Genomic DNA, 24,550 nt, shown 5'->3' with positions numbered 1-24,550 from the left:
GAGAAGAGATCCGGCTGCTGCTGTCATCCACGTCCTCCACCGTCCAGGGCCAGGCATCCAGCGGCAGCGCAGGCGCAGCGCCAAGCAGAAAGACGAGCAGGAGGCAGGAGCAGCAATGCAGTCAGGTGCACGGACGATGCACCCGGTCCCTGTCCCTGCCTGTGTCCACAACGGTGAAGTGAAGCAGTAAGTGATGAAGAGTGAGTGAGTCTTTCTTCCAAGTTCCTGGTTGTGCCAACGCATTGCGGGGGAGATGCAGCCTGCTGTGAGCCTGGGAGTGGATCATCATGCCTGGTCTCTGCTCTGTGCAAGTTGCAAGACAGACAGTACTGTCTCACTCTCTGTCTGGGACTTGTGCAATAATATGGTATGTTAGTGATGCTGGGACTTGTAGTCCTAGACTGTCTGTATATACTAAATGGCTGGCTGAGTTATATGCTACGTACGTGGGCTGTGTTATATACTACGTCACGGCCCGGGCCTGTGCTATATACTACGTGGGTGGCTGTGTTATATGCTGCATGGGCTGTGGTATATACTGCGTGGGCTGTGTTATATATTACATGGCCTGTGCTATATACTACGTGGCCTGTGCCATATACTACGTGGCTGGGCAATATACTACGTGGCTGGGCAATATACTACGTGGCTGGGCAATATACTACGTGGCTGGGCAATATACTACGTGGCTGGGCAATATACTACGTGGCTGGGCAATATACTACGTGGCTGGGCAATATACTACGTGGCTGGGCAATATACTACGTGGCTGGGCAATATACTACGTGGCTGGGCAATATACTACGTGGCTGGGCAATATACTACGTGACTGTGCTATATACTACGTGGCTGTGCTATATACTACGTGGTTGTGCTATATACTACGTGGCTGTGCTATATACTACGTGGCCTGTGCAATATACTACGTGGAGGTGCTATATAATATGTGGGCTGTGCTATATACTACGTGGCTGTGCTATATAATACGTGGGCTGTGCTATATACTACGTGGTTGTGCTATATACTACGTGGCCTGTGCTATATACTACGTGGCCTGGGCTATATACTACGTGGCCTGGGCTATATACTACGTGGCCTGGGCTATATACTATGTGGCCTGTGCTATATACTACATGGGCTGTGTTGTATGCTGCTTGGTTGTGCTATATTTCTCTGCTGTATCTGTGCATCATGAATCGTGGTATGTCTTAAAGAGGGGGGCCCACTGAGACTCTTTCGCCCGGGGCCCTCAAAAACCTGGAGCCGGCCCTGGTCCGTTTATTTGGGGAGAAACTAGACTAAATCATGACGCTACCGGAGGGAAGAGTGAATTTCTTCCTCAGCAAAAACCTACCTGGCCCTTTCGGAATTAACAACCGTTTCGATTCCGGTCCTTTCATAACCACTCCAGTTGGTCATCCACTTCCCCTGGTTCGGGACGGCGGGAAAACAGGAATCCCCAGGTCTCATACAGACCTAAACTTTCCTAGAAACCCAGACTGAGACCTTCTGGCCCTAAGGCATCCGCTTCCCTTAAACCTTCTACACAATAACTCGTCGACATGTCCGGTGGACACCGACAAAGTAGGCGGACGCCTTCTTTCATTCCGTTAAAATTGGCTCTGTCATTCACGACGAGTGGGTCAGAGCTAGTGTCCTCCGGATACAAAATCGAATTTTCTTCAATTCCCCCCACTCTTCTTCCAGTCCTCTAACCCAAATCAAGAGCATCACACCTTCTTCAGGCCATACAGGCGCTTCGAAGGGACGGTGTCATCGTTCCGGTCCCTCGAGACCAAAGATTCAAGGGGTTTTACTCGAACCTATTTGTGATCCCAAAGAAGGACGCGACTCTACGGCCCATACTGGACCTCAAGCTGCTAAACAAGTTCGTATGGGTTCAATACTTCAGGATGGAGTCGCTCTGTTCCGTTGTCGCGTCTCTGGAAAAAGGAGAGTTTCCAGCATCCATAGACATCAAGGATGCTTATCTCCACATCCCGATTTGTCCCTCTCATCAGCAGTTTCTGCGCTTCGCAGTCCAGGACGAACACTTCCAGTTTGTGGCCTTGCCCTTCGGACTCGCCACTGCCCCCAGAGTCTTCACGAAGGTCATGGCAGCTGTCATGGCCATTCATCACGCTCGGGGAGTGGTAGTTCTTCCGTATCTGGACGACCTACTAATCAAGGGTCTGTCCCATTCTGCCTGCGAGGAGTCTGTAAGTATCACCGTGGATTCTCTTTCTCGCCTGGGTTGGAAAATCAACTTTGAGAAATCATCTCCAGTGCCGGCTCAGCAAATCTGCTTCCTGGGCATGATTTTGGACTCTTCCCGCTGGTTAGTCATTCTCCCTCCAGAGAAGGTATTGTCCTTACAACAGGGAGCGCGCAAGCTCTCCCGCCCAGTCCCTCACTCCATCTGCGTCACGATGCGCATCCTCGGGAAAATGGTTGCGGCAATAGAAGCCGTTCCGTTTGCGCAGTTACATCTCTGTCCCCTGCAACAGGTGCTGCTGTTAGCCTGGGACAGGAGTCCGTTCTCCCTTGACCGACGTTTTCGCCTGTCCCCACAGGTCAGACAGACCCTCAGGTGGTGGACGCTACAGTCCTCCCTGAACCAAGGTTAGTCCTTTCTATCGATGTGCTGGTTAGTGGTGACCACCGATGCCAGCCTTGTGGGCTGGGGCACAGTTTTCAATCACCACACGGCACAGGGTCGTTGGTCCATAAGAGAGTCGCGTCTCCCAATCAATATCTTGGAGATTCAAGCGATCACACTTGCCTTACGCAATTTTCAGCACAACCTCGCAGGCCATCCCATCAGAATCCAATCAAACAACGCCACGGCTGTGGCGTATATCAACCGGCAAGAGGGAACCCCGCAGCAGGGCAGCCATGCGCGAAGTCACCCACATCCTACGCTGGGCCAAGACCAATCGTTCGCTCATCTCGGCGATCCACAAACCGGGTGTGGAGAATTGGGTAGCGGACTTCCTCAGTCGCCAAGATCTTGCCTCGGGCGAGTGGTCCCTCCATCTGGAAGTTTTCCAGCAGATTTGTCTTCGCTGGGGAGGCGCCGGATGTGAATCTCATGTCCTCAAGGCAAAACAACCAGGTTCCCCAGTTCATTGCTCGATCCCGCGATCCTTGCGCCATCGGAGCAGATGCTATGGTTCTGTCATGGCATCGGTTCCAGCTGCCGTAAAAATTTCCTCCTTCCTCTGCTCCCAAGGGTCATCAAGATGATCAGGGCAGAGGGGAGACGGTGATCCTTGTCGCACCGGACTGCCGAGCATGGTACGCGGAACTTGTCCAAATGGTCGCCGACGTCCCCTGGCGACTTCCAGATTGCATGGATCTTCTCTGACAGGGCCCGATTTGCCACCTGAAACTTCGGGGCCCTGCCTTTGACGGCGTGGCTGATGAATCCTGGATTTTAGCCCAAGCCGGATTCTCTCCAGGGGTTTCTTCTACCATGATTCATGCTAGGAAACCCGTATCCATGCGCATTTATCATGGCACCTGGCGCACCTTTTTTTTTTTCATGGTGCAATGCGCATGGATGTTCTTCTCTGGTGTTTTCCATTCCGTCCATTCTGGAGTTCCTCCAATCAGGTTTAGAGTCAGGCTTTGCCTTAGGCTCGCTCAAGGGACAAGTGTCCGCATTATCAGTTCTATTCCAACGAAAGATCGCTTGCAGACTGAAGGTTAAGACGTTCATCCAAGGAGTCTCCCGGATGGTCCCTCCCTATAGAATGCCATTGGCTTATGGGATCTTAACTTGGTTCTCAGAGTTCTTCAGGAGGCCCCTTTCGAACCATTGCAGGACATCTCTCACCCTCCTTTCATGGAAGGTGGTTTTTCTAGTGGCGATTATGTCAATCGGGCGAGTCTGAGTTGGCGGCTCTCTTGCCGACCCCCTTTTCTAATTTTTCACCCAGATAAGGCAGTTTTGAGGACTTCTCCCTCTTTCCTACCTAAAGTCGTCTCCTCTTTTCACCTAAAATGAGGACATTGTCTTGCCGTCATTTTGTCCAGCACCAACCCATCGTATCGCGAAAGCGCTCCATACTCTGGATGTAGTTAGGGCTCTTTGGCGGTACATCTCTCGGACGGCTCCCTTCTGTAAGTCGGACGTTCTGTTCGTGCTTCCGGAGGGACATAGGAAAGGTCTAGCTGCCTCAAAGGCCACTCTAGCCAGGTGGATTCGCTCAACTATCCAGGAATCCTACCGCATTAGGAACATCCCTGTCCCAGCAGGGATTAGGGCGCATTCGGCTCGGTCGGTTGGTGCCTCTTGGGCCATTCCGCACCAGGCGTCAGCACAGCAGCTTTGCAAAGCTGCAACTTAGTGCTTCGTAAAAAGTATGCAGGCTGGACCATCTCGTTCATACCCAGGCTTCGGCAGACGCTGCCCTTGGCAGGCGCATTCTGCAGACAGCGGTACCTCAGTAAGCCAGTGGTACATGGGGTTTTAGCAGTGCAATTGCACTGCTTTAGGACGTCCCATGGTCCTGTGGCCCCCAATGAGGCGTAGGAGAAAAGGAGATTTTTGTGTACTCACCGTAAAATCTTTTTCTCCTAGCCAATCATTGGGGGACACAGGACCCACCCTGTTAGCCTATTGGCTGGTTGTTGTTGTTGGTCTTCCTCAGTTTTGACATAGTTTACTTGTCTTGGTTTCTTATACTCCTACTGCTTTACTACCGAACTAGGTCATTACTGGCCAGTCAAGGGGTGAATACTGCAGAGGAGTTAATTCTGTGTTTACTTAGTGTCCTCCTATTGGCAAGCAGCAGAACACCCATGGTCCTGTGTCCCCCAATGATTGGCTCGGAGGAAAGATTTTACTGTGAGTACACAAAAATCTCCTTTTCTATTGCATCTCCAGGAGTCCAGTTAGAAAATGATGAATGGTGATTTTGTGTCAAAAATTGCTGTGCGTACAATTTGTCTGGGCCTCCACGAGGTTTTACAAAATCCTTAGAGAAAGACTTTGAAAGTCCATTACTTTTTTTTTTTTAACCAATAAATTTTTATTGAGATATTGCATGTCAAACACATCAGAAAACTTCAGGAAGAGGAGGGGGAGGAAGGGAGAGGAGGGCAATCGGGGAGGGAAGGGGGATGAGGGGAAAAATCCAGTGCATAATACTTGAAGACCACAACATAATCAGTACAAAATACACAATTACAGTGTCAGATACAGCAAAAAATTAAAGAAACATGCGTTTTAAATGAGGGTAAGAGCAGACTGAGAGATGAATGCCGAGGACACCCAGGGGTCCCACCATGAGAGGACCTTAGTTTTCCTCGATAAACCCTGAGCCATAATAACCTCATTGCAGAAGTGTAAATCGATCTTGGAGATCAGTTCGGCTCTGGAAGGGAGATCCGAGGACTTCCAATGCTTCGTAATACATTGTCTGGCGGCAACTAGGACATTAGAGACTATGGGCCGGAGAGGGGAGGGGAGATCAATGAGGGAAATGCCTAGGACAGCGAGCTGACCACTCAGCGCCAGGGGGAGTCAGATCGGCAATCAATGCCTCCACCTCGCGCCAGAAAGCCTGAATCTGCGGGCACGACCACCAGACATGAGAGGAGGACCCCAAGGCGCCACACCCCTTCCAACAAAGAGGAGAGGAAGACGGGGAAAACTTCGCCAAGTGGACAGGGGTAAGGTACCAATGCAGCTGAATCTTTTTCACCTGTTCCAAGTGGCCAAGACATGAGGAGAACTTAGAGGGATGTACCATTGCAAACTGCCAATCCTCCAGGGAGGCCTCAAAGCCCAGCGAGGACTCCCAGGAAGCCATAAAAGGAAACTTGTCAGTAGTACTATAGGATATGAGGGCTTTATAGATAATGGAGATGCCATGGGGCAATATAGTGGCCGGTCTGAAGAATCTATGAGCCGGGTCCTCTGTCAAAGGCGGGGGTGCCCCGAACGACCGACATGACCTGAGAAAGCTACGGAGCTGAAGGTATTGGAAAAAGTCAGAATTAGTAAGGGAGAATCTCCCCGAGAGGTCCTCAAACGACAGAAGGCCATCTGAGCCGAATAGGTCCGCCACCCGGAGCACCCCGCGACTTCTCCAGGAGGAAAGAGAAATGTGCCCGATAGCATACTCCAAAGCCTGCAAAGAGACATAATCATACATAAACACCAGATGGGAGGTGCTAAGCAGCGCCCAAAGTTTAGAAGCATTCCTGATGGAACGGAGACAAGGGCCCACAAGAGGAACCCGAAGCAGCTGAAGCTCTAAGAGCAATTTAAGCGAGTTTTGGGGGGCAAAGTGAGATTCAATAAGAAACCAGGGCAAACATGAGTTCCCCTCCCACCATATTTTAAGGGGCTCAAGGATCGCCGCCTTATAGTAAGACTGCACCGCAGGAGCGCCCAGCCCACCCACAGAATACGGTAGGGACATAATCCGACACCTGACCCTGTGAGGCTTCTTGTTCCAAATAAACCGATCTATAAGCGATTGAAAAGCTGAAATAAACTTCGAGGGGACAAAAAGGGGGAGGCATCGGAAAAGATACATAATTTTAGGTAGGAATAGCATTTTAGCAGTTTGTATGCGGGCCATCTATGAGAGCGACGCATTCGATAAGTGATCCATGCCCTTCCTGACCTCCAAGAGTTTCCTCACAATTTGCACAAACTATATTGTCTAACCTAGTTATCCTGATACCTAGGTACGTAAAGCCCAGGGCAGCCCAAATGAACGCGTATTGAGATTGAATTTGGATTTGAAGGGGGGCTGGGAGGAAAAGGGGAAAAATTGTGGATTTGGTCAAATTAAGTTTGTAATATGAAACCGCCGAGAACTCAGTTAAAATGGAGGTGATCGCGTTCAACGAGGTTAAAGGTGAGGTGCAGGTCAGGACCACGTCGTCGGCATAGAGACCAATTTTGTGTTCAGTTCCCCCCACCCCAATTCCCTTTATGTCCGCACTTTGCCTGACCATTGCAGCCAAGGGCTCCATGACCAGAGCAAAGATGATAGGGGAGAGGGGGCAGCCCTGACGCGTACCATTCCGAATGGGAAATGTCCGAGACCCAAATCCCGCCGATCGAACCGACGCACAGGGGTTGGAATATAATGCCATAACCGCTTTACCAATTTGTCCGGTGAGCCCAAATTTCTCCAGTGTGAGTTCAATATATCCCCAGTGCACCCTGTCGAACGTTTTTTCCGCATCAAGCGACAGAAATACACTGAGGAGGACTCCCCTCTCCACCACATCTAAAAGGTCTATCAGGCGCCTGGTGCCATCCCTGGTCTGTCTGCCAGGAACAAACCCAACTTGGTCGGGGTGAATGAGGCTAGGGAGAACCGAGAATAATCTGTTGGCCCAGATTTTTGCATAAATCTTAACGTCGCAGTTTAGGAGTGCTATCGGGCGGAAGTTCCCCGGAGATGTTGGGGGTTTCCCTTGTTTGGGGAGAGTCGCTATGGAAGCCTCCAACCCCTCAGCCCTAATACTGCCTGCCGACAACCAATTATTAAAAAGGCGCAGAAGATAAAGGGAGAGGGCAGAAAAGAACTGGGCATAGTAAAGAAAAGAAAAGCCATCTGGCCCAGGGGAGGAACCCTTATTGGCTTCTATGACAATCTGCGAGAGCTCAGACTCGACAATGGGGGAGTTTAGGAAAGAGAGCTGCTCCGGGGTGACCGAGGGGAGATTAGCCCTCTCCAAGAATGCCAAAATTGACTCCCGCGAAGGCTGGGGAATCCCTGGGTCAGACCCGAGGTCATAGAGAGCGGAATAATAAGATGCAAACTCCTCAGCAATATGAATAGGGTTGCACACCTGGGAACAGTCAGGCCTGAGCAAGAATGGGATCTTGGATTGAGCCTCTCTCTTCCTAACACGTCTAGCCAGAACAGCACCCACTCAATCCCCCATTGTATAACATTTAGCTCTAGTTTTCCTCAGGGCCTTCTCAGCTTTATGGAGGAGTAAGTTGCGGACATGCATGCAAGCTTTAGAAAGATCAGAGAGAAGCGCTGGAGTAGGGGATAGTTTGTGAGCAGACTCCAGATGAATTAATTAATCTAGGGCAGATTGGAGAGCTTCATTATACTTCCTTTTTGCCGTTGCCGCCAGCTTAATGAAACAACCCCTAATTACCGCCTTGTGGGCAAACCAAAGGGTGTCGTCACATATGTCAGGAGTATCATTGGAGGCAAAAAATTCCCGCAAGGCCTCCTCTACATACTGGGAGTTGCATTGGTCAGCAAGGAGATGGACGTTGAGACGCCAGTGCGCGGGGGGCCTGATGGCCAAGGGGTCTTTTAGGGTAAGGGACACCGGGGCATGGTCTGACCAGGTGATACTGCCTATATCTGCTGAGATGCAGTGAGGAAGAGCCTCGTCATTCACCAGCACAAAATCAATCCTGCTATAGGAACCGTGCCTGGGAGACAAGAACGTGTAATCTCTCTCGCCGCAATGCAGATATCTCCAGATATCATGTAGGTTGAAAGAATTAGTTAGAGGTCCCGCTTAGCATCTTGACAGGGAGGAGGCAGAGCAGTCCAGATCTCTAGACATTGGGGCATTGAAATCACCAGCAATCAGTTTGTGACAGTGTTGGATGTCGTGTAGAATTTTGAAAACCCCCTCCAGAAATTTAAGCTGCCCTACATTAGGGGCATAGATCGAGGCAATGGTGTAGGGGGCATTATTAATAAGGCATAGAACCACAATGAACCTACCCAGCGGATCCGCTATGGAGCGAACCAGCTGAAAGGAGTTGGCCCTGCTAAAGAAAATGGCTACTCCCGCCTTTTTTGACGGACCATTGGCAAAAAATTGATGCGGGTATAAACCTGAGTGCATTCTGGGATTATCACATCCCAGCAAGTGTTTCCTGAAGACACAAAATGTCATGACGGGATTTGCCCAACTGACGCCATACAACAGACCTCTTGCCCGGAGAGTTGAGACCATTAACATTAATTGAATACAACGAAATACTCATAATGAGGGCATGTAAACAGTTTTACAATCTTCTGGACACCGATAACCTGTGTAAAAGAATAGAAGACATGTGGCCAGTAAACTAGAGCATAAGTAGGGGGAGACCGGAAGAAGGGAAGAAAAAAAAAGGGGAGGAAACAAACAAGACACACAACAAATAAACCAGTGGACCGAGGTCCATTCAGGGATACCCTGAGTCCTAAAGGTGAGAATCAGAAAAACAGTTCACCTATGGGGCAAACAAATGCTGCGGATACTCTCAAAAGAGGGACCAGCGCAGCTTAAAAAAAGGAAAACAAAGTAAATCCGTGCGGGAAAATAGCCAGGAACCGTAGATGCAGTGGGCTCAGGCCACCTCCCAGTCCGGTGTAATGCGGGCCCTGAGGCCTCCGCCACCTCCAGGCCTAGAAAGGGTCACAGAGACCGGAGAGTCAGGAGTTGAGAGTCCCCATTTGGAGAGAGCGGTAGCTGCGTGGGACGGAGTCAGGCAGGTGGTGATCGATCCATCTTTACGGATGAGGAGCTTGGTAGGAAACCCCCAGCGGTACAGGATGCCCTTCTCTCTGAGGATAGTAGTATAGGGGGCAAAGGCCCTCCGAAGGGCCAAAGTACCCGGGGAGAGATCTGGAAAGACAGAGATGCGTGCAAATCTTTCAGGAAGAAATGGATTCTTCCTTAGAGCCTGGAGAAAATCTTCCTTCATTTCGTAGAAGTGTATGCGTGCCAGCACATCTCTTGGGACGGAGGGCCCCAGGCCAGACGGTTTAGGGATCCTGTGCACACGGTCAATTAGAATATCCTTTGGAGCAAACTGAGGGAGAGCTGCAGCCATAAAATCCTGCAAAAATAGCTTCAAATCCCCTGCCAGGACAGATTCCTCAATGCCTCTGAGTTTAATGTTATTTCTCCTGGACCTATCTTCCAGGTCCAGGGCTTTAGAGTGGGTTTTAGTGGCCAGGGTTTGCAGGGTCTCATGAGCGTCCCAGAGTTCGTTATGAGAGGAGACCAGCTCCGCCATCTTGCGTTCCAAGCGATCAGTGCGATTACCCAGCTCCACCACCTCCCCTCTTAATTCAGCCAGCATAGTGCGCATATCCTCTTGAATGGAGGTTCTGAGGTCTCCAAGTAAGCCCTTGAGGAGAGCAGCAGTCACCGGACCGTCAGCCGAATCCGACGCTGTACCGCCTGAATGCGACGCTGCTCCGCCTGAATGCGACGCTGCACCACCTAATTGCGACGCTTGAGCGTTGCGTTGTGAAGAGCGGGAAGGCCTGGGGGAGGACGGCGCCATCTTGGATTTCGGCGGTGGCCGCAAAGAAATCAGGAATTCTCCTGGAGGGATCACGGGCGCCAGCTTTGGATTTCCCCATACACTCACCACCGCACCGGGGACCGGTACCGATATCGTGGAGGTGAGCGAGGACGCCGGAGAGGTAGATATGAGCCGCTTTAAGGTTCCTGGCCGCGGAGCTACCGCTCTGTGCGACCTACTCCATCGGCAGATAGGCCACGCCCCCTGAAAGCTCATTTCTGTGAGGGCAGTGGTGTCAAATTTATTAGGGGTCATTACTAAATGGGTTTTATGTACTGCTATACCTGTTTTTGTTTTTCTTTTCTTCCTCTAAAAAGCAGCAAAACTTAATACATACTTACTCATTGCTTTCTCTGGGTGAAAAAAATGCTGCAAAAGTGCTGAAAGTGGCATGCTGCAGTTTAAAGAAGAAAACAAAACACAGCAGTGTTCCAATTGTCAGGAAAAAAAACTGTGTGCATGAGACTTCTGAAATCACACAGCCTCTGCTGGTACTGTAAGACGCAGCTTAAAATTTGGCATAAACGCAACATGTGAACATAGCCTTATACTCACCAGCTGCCATCTTGAGCTTTTCCTGGGGCCACTTGGGTCGTGCACTACCATTTGGTGACCACAACGTCCGTCACATCTTCTCAATGTAAGTCTATGAGCCTTGTAAGACTTATATATTATATTTAAAAATTTCACAGCATACATAGAACTTCAGCTATTAGTCCCCATGATTTCTAATTTGGGGGGTGGGGCTTTATTACCTGTGATGTAATAAACTTGTACTCGTTATATTCCTCATCACCTTGGACTGAAGTTAGTAGCATATAATTTAAACACTTTCAGTACATATGACTATTTAAAATTTACTGCCATCACAATAAAATATCACATAATTTATTTTTGATTTAATGTCTGCAAAAAATTAAGGGAGCCCTAATGGGGGTCCTAGATTCTCGCATTCTCTAGCTATTTTATGTTTCCTGGTGGAAAAAATTTCACATTTACTGACATTAACCATTTCAGTGATCAGTTGATGTGGTATGGCCGCTATGTCGATGACATTTGTCTATATGGAACGGAGACATGGCAGCCATACCAAACTTCGTTAAACATCAATTATGTTAATTTCAAATTCACTGCTTCGCATTGCAATAAAACTATAGCTGGCAAGTAACATAGTAACATAGTTAGTAAGGCCGAAAAAAGACATTTGTCCATCCAGTTCAGCCTATATTCCATCATAATAAATCCCCAGATTTACGTCCTTCTACAGAACCTAATAATTGTATGATACAATATTGTTCTGCTCCAGGAAGACATCCAGGCCTCTCTTGAACCCCTCGACTGAGTTCGCCATCACCACCTCCTCAGGCAAGCAGTTCCAGATTCTCACTGCCCTAACAGTAAAGAATCCTCTTCTATGTTGGTGGAAAAGCCTTCTCTCCTCCAGACGCAAAGAATGCCCCCTTGTGCCCGTCACCTTTCTTGGTATAAACAAATCCTCAGCGAGATATTTGTATTGTCCCCTTATATACTTATACATGGTTATTAGATCGCCCCTCAGTCGTCTTTTTTCTAGACTAAATAATCCTAATTTCGCTAATCTATCTAGGTATTGTAGTTCTCCCATCCCCTTTATTAATTTTGTTGCCCTCCTTTGTACTCTCTCTAGTTCCATTATATCCTTCCTGAGCACCGGTGCCCAAAACTGGACACAGTACTCCATGTGCGGTCTAACTAGGGATTTGTACAGAGGCAGTATAATGCTCTCATCATGTGTATCCAGACCTCTTTTAATGCACCCCATGATCCTGTTTGCCTTGGCAGCTGCTGCCTGGCACTGGCTGCTCCAGGTAAGTTTATCATTAACTAGGATCCCCAAGTCCTTCTCCCTGTCAGATTTACCCAGTGGTTTCCCGTTCAGTGTGTAATGGTGATATTGATTCCTTCTTCCCAAAGTCAATATCTGAAAATTGTAATGTGGATTTTGGGGTGGTTCACACAGCTATGTTTAGAAAACCAGTCAGTGGTGATACTTTGTTGCGAGCAGACAGCTGCCACCTAGATCACACTATAAAGGCAATCAATGGTTTTAAATAGAAATATTTTTAAATTGTGCAGTGGTTCTACCTGCTTTTTCCTACACCACTTTTTTTTCTAGTATAATGGGCAATAGATGGCCTTCCTTTATAGTATAATGCCATCCCAACAGTATATTATAGTCCGCACAATGTACTCATTGATTAACAAAAAAAAAAAAAAAAACCTCCTTTCCTCATTCCTCTGCTGCTCCAGTCTCTATCGTGTGTTCTGAAGCTCTGGGCGCGATGTGACATCATGCTCGCTATATTGAGACATCAGAGCTCAGATCCACAGGGAGAAAAGTGCAGTGAAATTGCAAAAAAGTGCAATACCACAATTTTTTATTTTTTTTTTTTGGGGGGGGGGGGTCTACCAAATGCTGAAACTGACCTGCAATTACGAGTCTCCAGGTCATTACGAGTTAGTAGATATCAAACATGTATAATTTTTTTTTATTTAAGTAATGAAAAAAATCCAAAATTTTGTTTAATTTTTTTAAAAAAAATATTACATCATTTTCCGAGACCTGTAGCGTGTCCATTTTTCTGGGGCTGGGTGAGGGTTTTTCTTTTTTTTTTTTGCTTGCCGAGCTGACTGTTTTGTGCCATTTTGGTGTAAATACGATGTTTTTATTGCCCATTATTGCAATTTAATTATGCAATGTTGCGGTGCTAAAAAAAAAAAATGTAATTATGGCTTTTTTATTTTTTCTAGTTACGCAGTTTACCGATCTCCTGCAGACTCCAGGTTGTCATGCCAGTCAATCTGCAGTCATGTGACACGGGTGGTGATGGGCGAAGATTTTTACGCGCTTCTGGTGCAAGCATTTTAAATGCCGCTGTCAGAGATTGACAGTGGCATTTACCATGTTAACAGTTGTGGGTGGAACGCAATTTCACCCGCGGCTGCTGGGGGCACATGTCTGCTGACGTGCCGTAAAAGATGTAGGTTCAGCGCTGGAGCCCACATCAATGGGGGAACCCTACATGTGCGGCACATGTCGTGAAGGGGTTAAACCTGAAGTCCCATATGTGCCACTGCTTAACCATGAAAATCCATATCCTGAAATTCCTGATGGAAAGTACTTGGACATAATCAGTGACTGCTTATTGTGATTAGGTACTAAAGTTGTAGTGAATTTTGCAGTAGTCTGGATGCTGCTTGATCAGGATCTGACCTTGAGCACTTCTACATATTGCAGTAAGGAAAATGTGGGGTTCCCCATCTCCAAGCTGAATTCTGTGTAAGGAATGGAACAAGTTTGATACTCCAACTTAACTATCCAAAACCAAAATGGCTACTAAGAGGAAACCAATCAAGGGAAGATCACTCTTAATTATACAGCAAAACATTTTGTGAACCAGACATTATATTTTTCTTACTCCAGAAAAATAAATCTTGCATCGAGCACATGGTAGATGCGAACCAAGTAGACCTCCTAATTGACTTTGGTAAAGAATCAGGATCAATAAATGTAATCGCATAGGGCATATGTTTTCCTCTAGATTCCTGTAGAGGTTCTGCTGCTACTCTGTGTGCCAGTCGTGGACCCAGATAAAGAAGATCGCAACTGGCAAAGACCCCTGAACTGTCTACATGTAATCACCAGTCCACTTCTCTGTTTATTCTGTCTAAATTCAGGAATTTGTAAGTATCGGTTACAGAAGACTTCCTTGTGTCTCCTTGGGTATCTGAAAGTGTTGGGCAACATATAGTAACAGATTTATTGGTGGAATTGTTTTTCCTATCCACTTAGATGCTTTCTATGTTCAGGGAGCGCTCCCGGTGTGGGCCATTTTGTTGCTGATTGGATTCCCTTTATCAGTTATTATTTTCTTTTGCACCAAAAATGAAGAACCCCCAAAATATCACTGGGTAAGAATTTGTATACCATTTGTGTGTATATAAAAAATAAAAAAAATACAGTTTATTCTTTTGGACTACAGATTATGTAACCCCCCTTTTTTTTGCCTCTTCTTCACAGATCTTTTCCTTTGTGGGATTCATTACTAGTGCACTTTGGATAAGTGCCTCTGCAACTGAAGTCGTTAACCTTTTGCGCACCTTTGGCGTAATCTTTCGCTTGAGTAACACAGTGCTAGGTCTAACTTTACTTGCCTGGGGGAATAGTATTGGGGGTGAGTGTGTAGAATTTGAAAATGAGGTAAATACTGTGCATTAATACTTTGTACATACATTATAATTTGGAATCGGTAACAAAGATAGTTTGCAGCGTATTATTCTCTAGAGCTACAATAACTCAGGGTTCAGAGCTGAAATCTCTATTATTGGTCCAGATTTGGTTATTAGATTTTAAAATTTGAATGGAGGCTGTACCAAAAATAAAATTTCTGGACCCTCGGTCCTTCTGTAACAAAAGCTTTCAGACTTAACGATCACAATATAAAAATAACTAGGATTTTTTTTTTTTTTCTGCCCAAGCACTCGCACCGCTCCATTGTCCAAAGAAATGCAAGCATTATGGGTCTCCATTGAAGAAAAAAAAAAAAAAAAAAAAAAAATCTTGCTTTTGTCACCATTTTCAAAGTTTGTTTATTTATTTTTTTAATTCACTAAAATAACAAACTCTGGACAAGTTTGATATCGCCGCAATCTTGCTGCTGAGGTGAATCCCATTGCCAGATTATTTGTAACTCAATGTCATGTAAAAATAATTCCCCCCCAAAAAAGTCAGAATTTGCAATTTCCATGCACAAATAGGAGCAAACCGTAAATTGGAAGGGGGTTACGTTTTAACCCTCAAATGGTAACCTATAAAAAAAAAAAGACCTCATTCCATGAAAATCAAATCTCTAAGGGTATGTGCACACGCTGCGGATTTTGCTGCGGATCCGCAGCGTTTCCGCAGCTGCGGATCCGCAGCCGTTTCCCATGCATTTACAGTACCATGTAAAGCAATGGGAAATGAAATCCGCAGTGCACATGCTGCGGAAAAAAACGCGCGGAAACGCAGTGGTTTATTTTCCGCATCATGTCAATTCTTTCTGCAGATTCCGCTGCGGGTTTGCCCCTGCTCCAGTAGAAATCTGCAGGTGAAAACCCGCAGAGGAAACCGCAAAAGAAACCGCGGTAAATCCGCAGTAAAAAACACAGCGGTTTTTCACTGCGGATTTTGCACATCCGCTGCGGAAAATTACGCAATAAAACATGCAGTGTGTGCACTTAGCCTTAAAGCTTCGCTCACGGTGTGCCGATATTGTCCTGCAGGAAACTGCCAAATGTTCTATTTCTTGAATTCGTCACTTATAAATCTTCATGCACAATATGTATGATTAATTCTGCATGATGCACTTTACTTCTGGGTCTTTTTGGAAAGGGGAAAGGAGGGTCCAAATTCCTTATTATGGGTTCTTCTGGGCTTTGTTTTACTTATACAGCCAAATGGTTTGGGACATTTAATTGCATTTATTCCTCATAGGAACAGACAAATGTAGTGTGTGGACATTGCCTAATCGCTTATTGTATGTGTAGTGTCTAACAGTTTTTGTTTTTTTTTTCTCTTCTCCTATCCAATTACCATAAATGTTCCTACAGACTTTGTATCTGACCTCACAATGGCTCGTCAGGGCTATCCACGCATGGCATTTTCTGCCTGTTTTGGCGGAATCATCTTCAGTATCCTTTAATGACTTTCTGGGTAAACAACCAGGAGTAAATAGATTTATTAATCATTTCAAAAATCAATAGTTCATGTGGAAATAAAGGTGTGTGTTGTGTTTTTTGGGGGTAGGTGCCCACGATCGGTAATCGCTGCGGGTTTAATGCTATCTACTTGTGCAGTGTCCAGATATTACAGCACAGTGGATGGGATTTCAAGTAATCTCATGTCCACTATGCATCCAGAGATGCCCGCAGATCACCCGCGGAGACAGACAAAATACATTTCACCCATACAATGTATTGGATGTGGTGAATCCGCACAGTTCAATGAACATATGTGGATGCATCTGCGTTCAATAGCCGGCAGTGCTTTGGATGCAGCAGACGCATACCCTAATAGATCTTGAAAGAAATCTACTTCCTTCTCTGCCATGACTTTCAAAATTCTCATTTCTCTATCCCCATGATGGCACCACGGAGAGAGGGGTCCGCCCCCAGGGACAGGAAACCTACAGGTGAAAAAGGGCGTACCTCTCTCCCACATCAGTTGGTTTCCTGTCCCTGACGGGGAACCTACAGCACGTACCTGAGGATTCGGCGTGGGATTCCAGGGAGCTGGTCCGGTCGGTTCCTGACAGGGGGCGCCCTGTCATGGCTGGATCCAGCAGGTTTTCTCCCCCCTTTTCTCCGGCCCTGAAGCACCACCGCTGGGGTCGGCGGGCCCTATGGGTGAGTGTGGGGGGTGAGGCAGTGAAGGGGATTGAGCCTGCCTTACCCGAGGGGGAAAAAAAAAAGGGGGGAGGAAGGAGGCAGGTGACGGCGGTCACCGATCTAGCCTCTGTACCGCTAATCGGTACATGGAGTTAGCGGCGGCTACGCTACCATGAGGGGACGCAGGAGCGCACTAAAAGCGCACATGGCACCGCTGGCGCCGGCCGCCTAAACCGGAAACCCGGGACGGCAGGACGGGGGCGGAACGCTAGAGCAAGCGCGCGGGCGTCCCCGATTATATCCTCCCTATGGGGCGCCTGTGCTTGGGACCGGAAGTGGCGCGCGCATGCGCAGATCGCCGCTTCCACCGGCAGTAAATTTAAAAAGCAGCATTTCCAAGGTGGATATGTGGATCAAACCTCCTCTTTGGTAAAACGCAGCGTGGAGGCCACTATGAGTGACAAAGAGCAGCAAGATGCACAGGAGTGTGTACAATTGTCGCCTGAGCAAGTGGAGGTACAGCGGCACCCGCGCTCACAACATCAGCGCAAGGGAAACGCTTCCTCTCAGCAGCGCAGCAGCAGTGGACGCTCAGGGTCACAACGCAGCCGAGTCTCTGAAAAAACTATGCGACCGGTGACGAATCCAGTGGATGTAGTCCCGAGGCCAGAGACGGTATCTCTTATTCACAAGGGGTGAGTGATCTACGTGAAAGTACTAATGTAATATGGGGTTACTCTTTCTCCTAGGGAAGAAAATGTACAGCCAAATCAAAGCACAAAGTGTGTGCGATACGTCTAGAAGAGCTACCTTCCTCCTGGGAGAAAAAGCTATGCGGGTCTTGCATAGAGAAAACCATTCAGGAGGAATCCCCGGCGTTCGCATCCGACCTAAAATTGCTAATAAAAAATCAGGTAGAGACTGCCCTTAAAGGCATTAAAGCTCCAAAGAAGAAACACAGATCAGGTCACAAGTCTCCTGAATCTAGCGTAGACGAGTCAGAAAGTGAAACATCTGATTCTAACGATTCGTCGACATCCGAGACCTCTTCACTATCGTCAGAGGGGGGACGCAGTTGCTTCCCCATCGAAGAGACAGACGCACTGGTAAAGGCCATCAGAACGACCATGGGTCTGGTAGACGAACGCCCTAAAAGAACAGCACAGGACATAATGTTCAGCGGATTGGAACAAAAGAAAAGAAGAGTATTCCCGATAAACGAGAAAATTCACTCATTGATCAAAAAAGAATGGAAAAAAACGGATAAAAAAGTTCTCTTGACCCCCAAGAGAAAATACCCGTTTGATGACCCAGCCTGCTCATCCTGGAGCAAAGCACCCAAATTGGATGTGGCCATAGCAAAGGCCTCTAAAAAATTCGCCCTGCCCTTCGAGGACATGGGTACCCTAAAGGACCCGATGGACAAAAAAGCTGACACTTTCTTAAAAAACTCCTGGGAAGCAGCAGGAGGTGGTCTAAAACCAGCCATCGCATCCACTTGTACGGCCCGCGCCTTAATGGTATGGCTCGAGCACTTGGATTCCCAATTCAAGGGAAAAGTCTCAAGAGAAACAATCCAGAAGTCCGTGTCCATGATGAAAGGGGCGGCAGCCTTTTTGGCGGACGCTTCGGTGGATTCAGCGAGATTAGCAGCCAGGTCGGCCTCTTTCTCAAATGCCGCAAGAAGTGCCCTGTGGCTAAAGTGCTTGCCGGGGGACTTGCAAACGAAGACCAAATTATGCTCAATACCTTGCGAAGGTGAATTTCTGTTTGGGTCAACATTGGACGACATCCTTGACAAAGCGGGAGATAAAAAGAAATCTTTCCCCGGGTTTCCTAACCAGTCGTATAGGCGTTCCTTTCGGAACAGAAAGTTCATGCGGAGAAGACCCCCAAAAGGGAATAAAGACGGATGGGAAGATAGAAGGAACAAAAACAGGGGCTTTTTGTTCAACAAACCCCCCCCCTCCGGATAATAAAAAAATCACAATGAAGGTACTCCCCGGGTCGGAGGGAGACTAGCCGAGTTTCTTCCAGCCTGGGAAAAAATTTCAAACAGTCCCTGGATTTTAGGTATTATACGAGAAGGCCTCAGACTCAAATTTCGTATACCTCCCGGCAACTCCTTCATGATAACGCCTCAGAAACAGTCACACGAACAGTCAGCTCTCCAGGAGGAAATTCTGAACTTAATCCAGAAAGGAGTATTGCAAGAAGTCCCATACCAGGAAAGAGGCACGGGCTTCAATTCTCCCCTCTTCCTCAGCAGGAAACCGGACGGATCGTACAGAGCGATCATAAATCTCAAAAAATTAAACCGTTTCCTAGAGATCCAACACTTCAAAATGGAGACAGTAAAATCTTGCGTGAAAATACTCTTTCCCTTGTGTTTCATGACTGTTCTAGACTTACGAGACGCATATTACCATGTGCCCATCCACAGAGATCATCAAAAATATCTCAGACTGGCAGTGAATATCCAGGGGGAAGTAAAACACTTCCATTTCCGAGCTCTCCCCTTCGGGATAGCCATCGCTCCTCGGTTATTCACGAAAATAATGTCAGAAGTGATGGCCCACATACGGGAACAGAATGTCCTAATAGTTCCCTATCTGGACGACCTCCTCGTGGTAGGGACCTCATTCCAACATTGCGAAGAACAGTTGGATCTGGTCATGGCTTCACTGTCGAGTCTAGGGTGGCTGCTAAACATACCCAAATCCAAAATAGTGCCATCCCAGGTACAGGAATACTTAAAGATAGTCCTAGACTCGATCACGCAGAAGTGCTATCTTCCTCAGGAGAAGATTAAAAAAATGACACAGGCAGTGTTACAGTTGACGGTATCCCCAGTCACTACTCTGAGGAAAGCAATGTCCCTGCTGGGCTCTATGACTGCCTACATCCCGGCCGTACAGTGGGCACAATGTCATTCCCGGGACCTACAATGGGAGACTTTAGATTCAGGCATATCTCTGCACGGAAATTTAGACGGGCAATTAAGTATCTCATCAAACACGATACACTCCCTAGTATGGTGGGCAGACCCAGGGAATTTAACCAAGGGGGTTCCTTGGGCGCTACCGACGGAGAAAATTCTAACGACGGATGCAAGCCCCTGGGGGTGGGGAGCACATATAGGCGATCAAGTGGCGCAGGGGAATTGGAGCAAAAGTCAAGAGCTAGCTTCTTCCAACATGAAAGAACTGTTAGCGGTAAAACTGGCCCTAACGCACTTTCTATATCTCCTTCACTCCCATCACGTAAAAGTCTTTTCAGACAACCAAGTAGTGGTTGCATATCTAAACCGCCAAGGGGGCACCAGGTGTCGAGCATTGATGGAGGTAACCCAATCCATCTTCCACATAGCGGAACACAGTCTAAAGTCTTTGACAGCTCTCCACTTAAAGGGTTCGGAAAACCAAACTGCAGACTTCCTGAACAGAACATGCTTGAAGCAGGGAGAGTGGGAACTAAACCAGTCGGTCTTCAATCAAATCATGAATCTCTGGGGTTTACCAGAGATAGACCTATTCGCGAACAGCCAAAACCACAAAGTAAAAACATTCTGCTCAATCGATCCCGGGGGAGCCCTGTAGCTCTAGACGCACTGACAATTCCTTGAAACTATCACCTCGCCTACGCGTTCCCTTCAATATCGCTCATCCCTTTAGTGTTGAGGAAAATTCGAGAGGAGGGAGCAACAGTGATAGTAATAGCGCCATTCTGGCCCCGCAGAATATGGTTTTCTTGGCTAAGAAAAATGTCCATATCAAGTCCATGGGTTCTACCAGACACTCCGAAACTTCTGTCCCAGGGTCCGGTATTTCACCCCAATGTAAAAAATCTACACATGACAGCCTGGCTTTTGAAAGGAGGCTGCTGAGGGATAAAGGGTTCTCTCCCAACCTAGTGTCCACTCTATTACAGAGTAGAAAACTCGTAACCACTAAAATATATGGGAAAGTGTGGAAAAAATTTATGTCAGTATCAGGTGCAGACCCGTCCGGGGAGATCCCAATAGAGAAAATCCTTGTTCTTACAGAAAGTTTTGGAAAGAGGTTTGGCTACAAGTACTCTAAAGGTTCAGGTGGCAGCCTTGGGAGCACTGTATAATTATGATTTGGCCAGAAATCTGTGGGTCATGCGATTTATTAAAGCCTCAAGTAGGTCCAGGCCTATTCCCCTCCACAATTCTCCTCCGTGGGATCTAAACCTTGTATTAAACGCTCTAACCAAACCTCCCTTTGAGCCCCTGGCAGAAGTTACATTAAAGATCTTATCTCTAAAAACCACACTCCTAGTAGCCCTAACCTCGGCTCGTCGTGTCAGCTATATACAAGCGTTATCTTCATGCCCACCCTTTACTCAGATACTTGATGACAGAGTCATTCTTAAAACTGACCCGGCTTACCTCCCTAAAATAGTGTCACAGTTTCACAGAACGCAAGAAATTTCTTTGCCCTCCTTTTGTCCAAACCCTAAAAATGAGGGGGAAAAAACACTGCATACCCTAGACGTAAAAAGATGTCTGGTCCAATATCTGTCAGCCACTAGGGAGTGCAGGAAGGATACGGCTCTGTTTGTCTGCTTCCAGGGTCCACGGAAGGGACAAAAAGCATCGAAAGCCACGTTAGCGAGATGGATAAGAGACGCCATCGCCCTATCCTACTCATCCTGTGGGACAGTCATCCCAGAGAATATATAGGCTCATTCGACCAGAGCAGTGGCATCATCCTGGGCGGAGAGAGCTGGCGCTTCAATACAACAGATATGTAGAGCGGCCACTTGGTCTTCCCAGTCTACATTTTTCAAGCATTACCGCTTAGACTTGACCTCCTCTGATCCTACCTTTGGGCGAAGGGTTCTAGAGGCAGTGGTCCCTCCCTAAGAGTTCTATCTATTCAAATCTCTCCGTGGTGCCATCATGGGGATAGAGAAAATGGTAGTTACCTGCCGATAACGGTATTTCTCTGATCCCATGATGGCACCCGTATATTCCCTCCCTTTTCACACACAGGTGTGCACTTTGTAATGTACTAGTAATTAATTTTAGTCACGGTGCCTCTGTTAAGTTAAATAGGTTAAGTTTAATTTGTGCAAATATTGAGTTGCAGCTGAAGTTCTGTATAAGGCTCTGTAATCCAACTGATGTGGGAGAGAGGTATGCCCTTTTTCACCTGTAGGTTTCCTGTCCCTGGGGGCGGACCCCTCTCTCCGTGGTGCCATCATGGGATCAGAGAAATACCGTTATCAGCAGGTAACTACCATTTTTTCCCAGGTAAGGCTATGTTCACATGTCCAGTAATGATCTGATGCAATGGGTCCAGCAGAAATCTATTGGGGAAAAATTATGCTAAAACAAGTTTAATTTGTTATTTACTAAATGATCTCTGCCAGATCTGTTTTGGGGTTCTTTTGTAGGCAACTGATCCACTGTCAAATTTTTATATTTTTGAGAATCTTTAAGACTAACAATTCATCTTGGGGAGAAACCAGTAGTTTTACTTGTTAGAGAAAATCAGACTTGCTTATTTACATGTGTAGTATTGATTTCTGAAATTAAGACACCTGCGCTTTAAGACCCCCCTCCTTCTCCTTTCCCCCCCCCCCCCCCCATTTTTAAAAAAAAAAATATTAGTGGGGTCTTACTTTGTGTAATTGACCCTGACAATTGTAAACCTATGCAGCTGCCCTGAGATGGGCAGAATAGGAAGCCTGACAGATCAACATTCATGGCCAGTGATATCAGGAATCTAGGTTTAATTTCTGGAAAAATCACGCCGGTCATGAAAGTAGCTTCTGCTGTTTCAGTTTACTGCTCTTGTACCTGGCAGAGTCATCTGTATGGCTCTTACTGATTGTGTGAACGTGCCACATATAGTTAGATTTTATTTTTTCACATCCTGTATGAAAACCTCAATATAAATTTGGAGGCATGCAGAAGTAGAATCGGTGGCTATAGTGAAGTAATATGGCAGTGTTCTTTAAAGAGTAACTGTTGTGTTAATTTTCTGTTCATAAATCAATAATATGCATGAAAAGAAGATACAATATAGTACACTTTTATCGGAGAAATCTGCTTCTTTCTCTCCTCCTGGGCTGAGCACTCATTCTCAAAATTCTCAATTCCTGGGTAAAATCTATATTTAGTTAAGACAGATCTATAAATCATGGAGCTGGGAGTTGCTACTGAGAGGCTCTAGGGAGGAGCTAGAGGCAGGCTCCTCCCACTCACATGATTTTAGAAGCTCATCAGTAGCACTGGTCGTCTCTAGTGATGAGCGAATATACTCGTTGTTGGGTTTTCCCGAGCGCGCTCGGGTGTTCTCAGAGTATTTGTTAGTGCTCGGAGATTAAATTTTCATTGCCTCAGCTGAATGATTTACAGCTACTACCCAGCCTGAGTACATGTGGGGGTTGCCTGGTTGCTAGGCAACCCCCACATGTAATCAAGCTGGCTAATAGCTGTAAATCATTCAGCTGCAACAAGGAAAACTTAATCTCCGAATACTAACAAATACTCGGAGACCACCCGAGCAACGAGTACACTCGCTCATCATTAGTCGTCTCCTATCTCTGTAATGGGTTAACATCTGTATTCAGTGAAGATTTCTGAAGAAAGGATCATTCCTGAAGGAGAAAGCAGATTTCTCTGTTAAGATATGTTACAAAGTTGCTTGTTTTCATGTGTGCTCTCTACTAAAAGTAGAACTGTATTTCATAAATTGAAGTCCTTCCACTGATGATAGACTAAAATCTTTGTGTAGCATTACCTTTAAACACTGTAATTAATTTATCCTGACCCAATATAAGATGTCCTCATCGGAGTTGGTCTTGGTTGTCTTCTACAGATGGGTCCATCCACGACAGTGTTACAGGTCAGATGGGGAACTGCTATGTCTCTGAAATTTGTATCTACACCAGAATCTTGTGTCCCATTTTTAACCTGTGGTTTCCGTTCCTTTTATTGGGTGGAGTATACAGTAAATAATGGGTAATGTTCTACTCCCTATGCTGGGCTGACCAATGTTCTGATTGAGAGCAGGAAGGAGTTTGTTTTACTTCTGCCTAATATTTAGTTTCTTCTGTAGCTTGAAGCAGAAGGGCTGTTGGTGTGGATCCTGGCCGGAGGTCTTGGCGCGAGTCTGGTTTTCTCCCTGATAGCAGTACCTATACAGTGTTTTCACCTACATCGAGGCTATGGGGTCGCACTAATCTTCCTCTATGTGCTCTTTCTGGTTATCGCACTCTTAACTGAATTTGGCGTCATCAAACTACAGAACTCCTGACAGATTCATGGAAAAAGTTACAAACTCTATGGACACCTTACTTTTACCTCTGCTGCAGAACACCCTAACCCTTTTATTGCTGCATTATTATCTCAGGATATTTTTTCAGAATTTTTTTTATTCACCAAATGAAGAAGGATTTTATTGTTACTTAAATACGGCAGCATGTTTTTTTGAAAGACTCTTAATGAGTGGTATTTTTAGTCTTATTGTGAGGGCATTAAACTGCTTCATCATTGTTTAGCTACTGTGTGTGGCCCTAAAATGTATTTTATATATATTTTTTATTTTAAATAAAGCTGGTCCTTGTACACGTTATCCAGAATGATAGAAGTGCATAGCAATTATAATGGTGGATACCACTGTTGCTACCTCTTGAAAAGCAATGTATGTGACTTCTAGGGTCATTTTTCTTTCTTTACATGGTTCAAAATGTGATACGGCTCATGATTTATCCATATATGCAACATGCACAACCATGGATGATAAAAATCTGAATAAATGCCAAAGTGTTTTGTAAACCATGAAAAATATTTTTGTT

At 46.4% G+C, this 24,550-nt stretch overlaps 1 protein-coding gene across 2 annotated transcripts in view; it reads left to right on the top strand.

Annotated features, from left to right (window-relative positions):
- SLC8B1 (solute carrier family 8 member B1) overlaps window positions 1–24,143 on the top strand; it is a 67,881-nt gene extending 43,738 nt beyond the window's left edge. For both annotated transcript variants that reach the window (XM_069759759.1, XM_069759763.1), the window contains 6 exons: window positions 13,891–14,032; window positions 14,142–14,260; window positions 14,370–14,523; window positions 15,941–16,021; window positions 23,534–23,598; window positions 23,812–24,143. In XM_069759759.1, the coding sequence (XP_069615860.1) occupies window positions 13,891–14,032; window positions 14,142–14,260; window positions 14,370–14,523; window positions 15,941–16,021; window positions 23,534–23,598; window positions 23,812–24,009 (759 nt within the window). In that variant the 3' untranslated portion in view covers window positions 24,010–24,143. The remainder of the gene's footprint in view (window positions 1–13,890; window positions 14,033–14,141; window positions 14,261–14,369; window positions 14,524–15,940; window positions 16,022–23,533; window positions 23,599–23,811) is intronic.
- Window positions 24,144–24,550: the final 407 nt, after the last annotated feature.

Source organism: Ranitomeya imitator, chromosome 1 (genome assembly GCF_032444005.1).
Source record: "Ranitomeya imitator isolate aRanImi1 chromosome 1, aRanImi1.pri, whole genome shotgun sequence".
Classification (NCBI taxonomy): Eukaryota; Metazoa; Chordata; class Amphibia; order Anura; family Dendrobatidae; genus Ranitomeya; species Ranitomeya imitator.
This window is presented reverse-complemented; position numbering and strand designations above follow the sequence as displayed.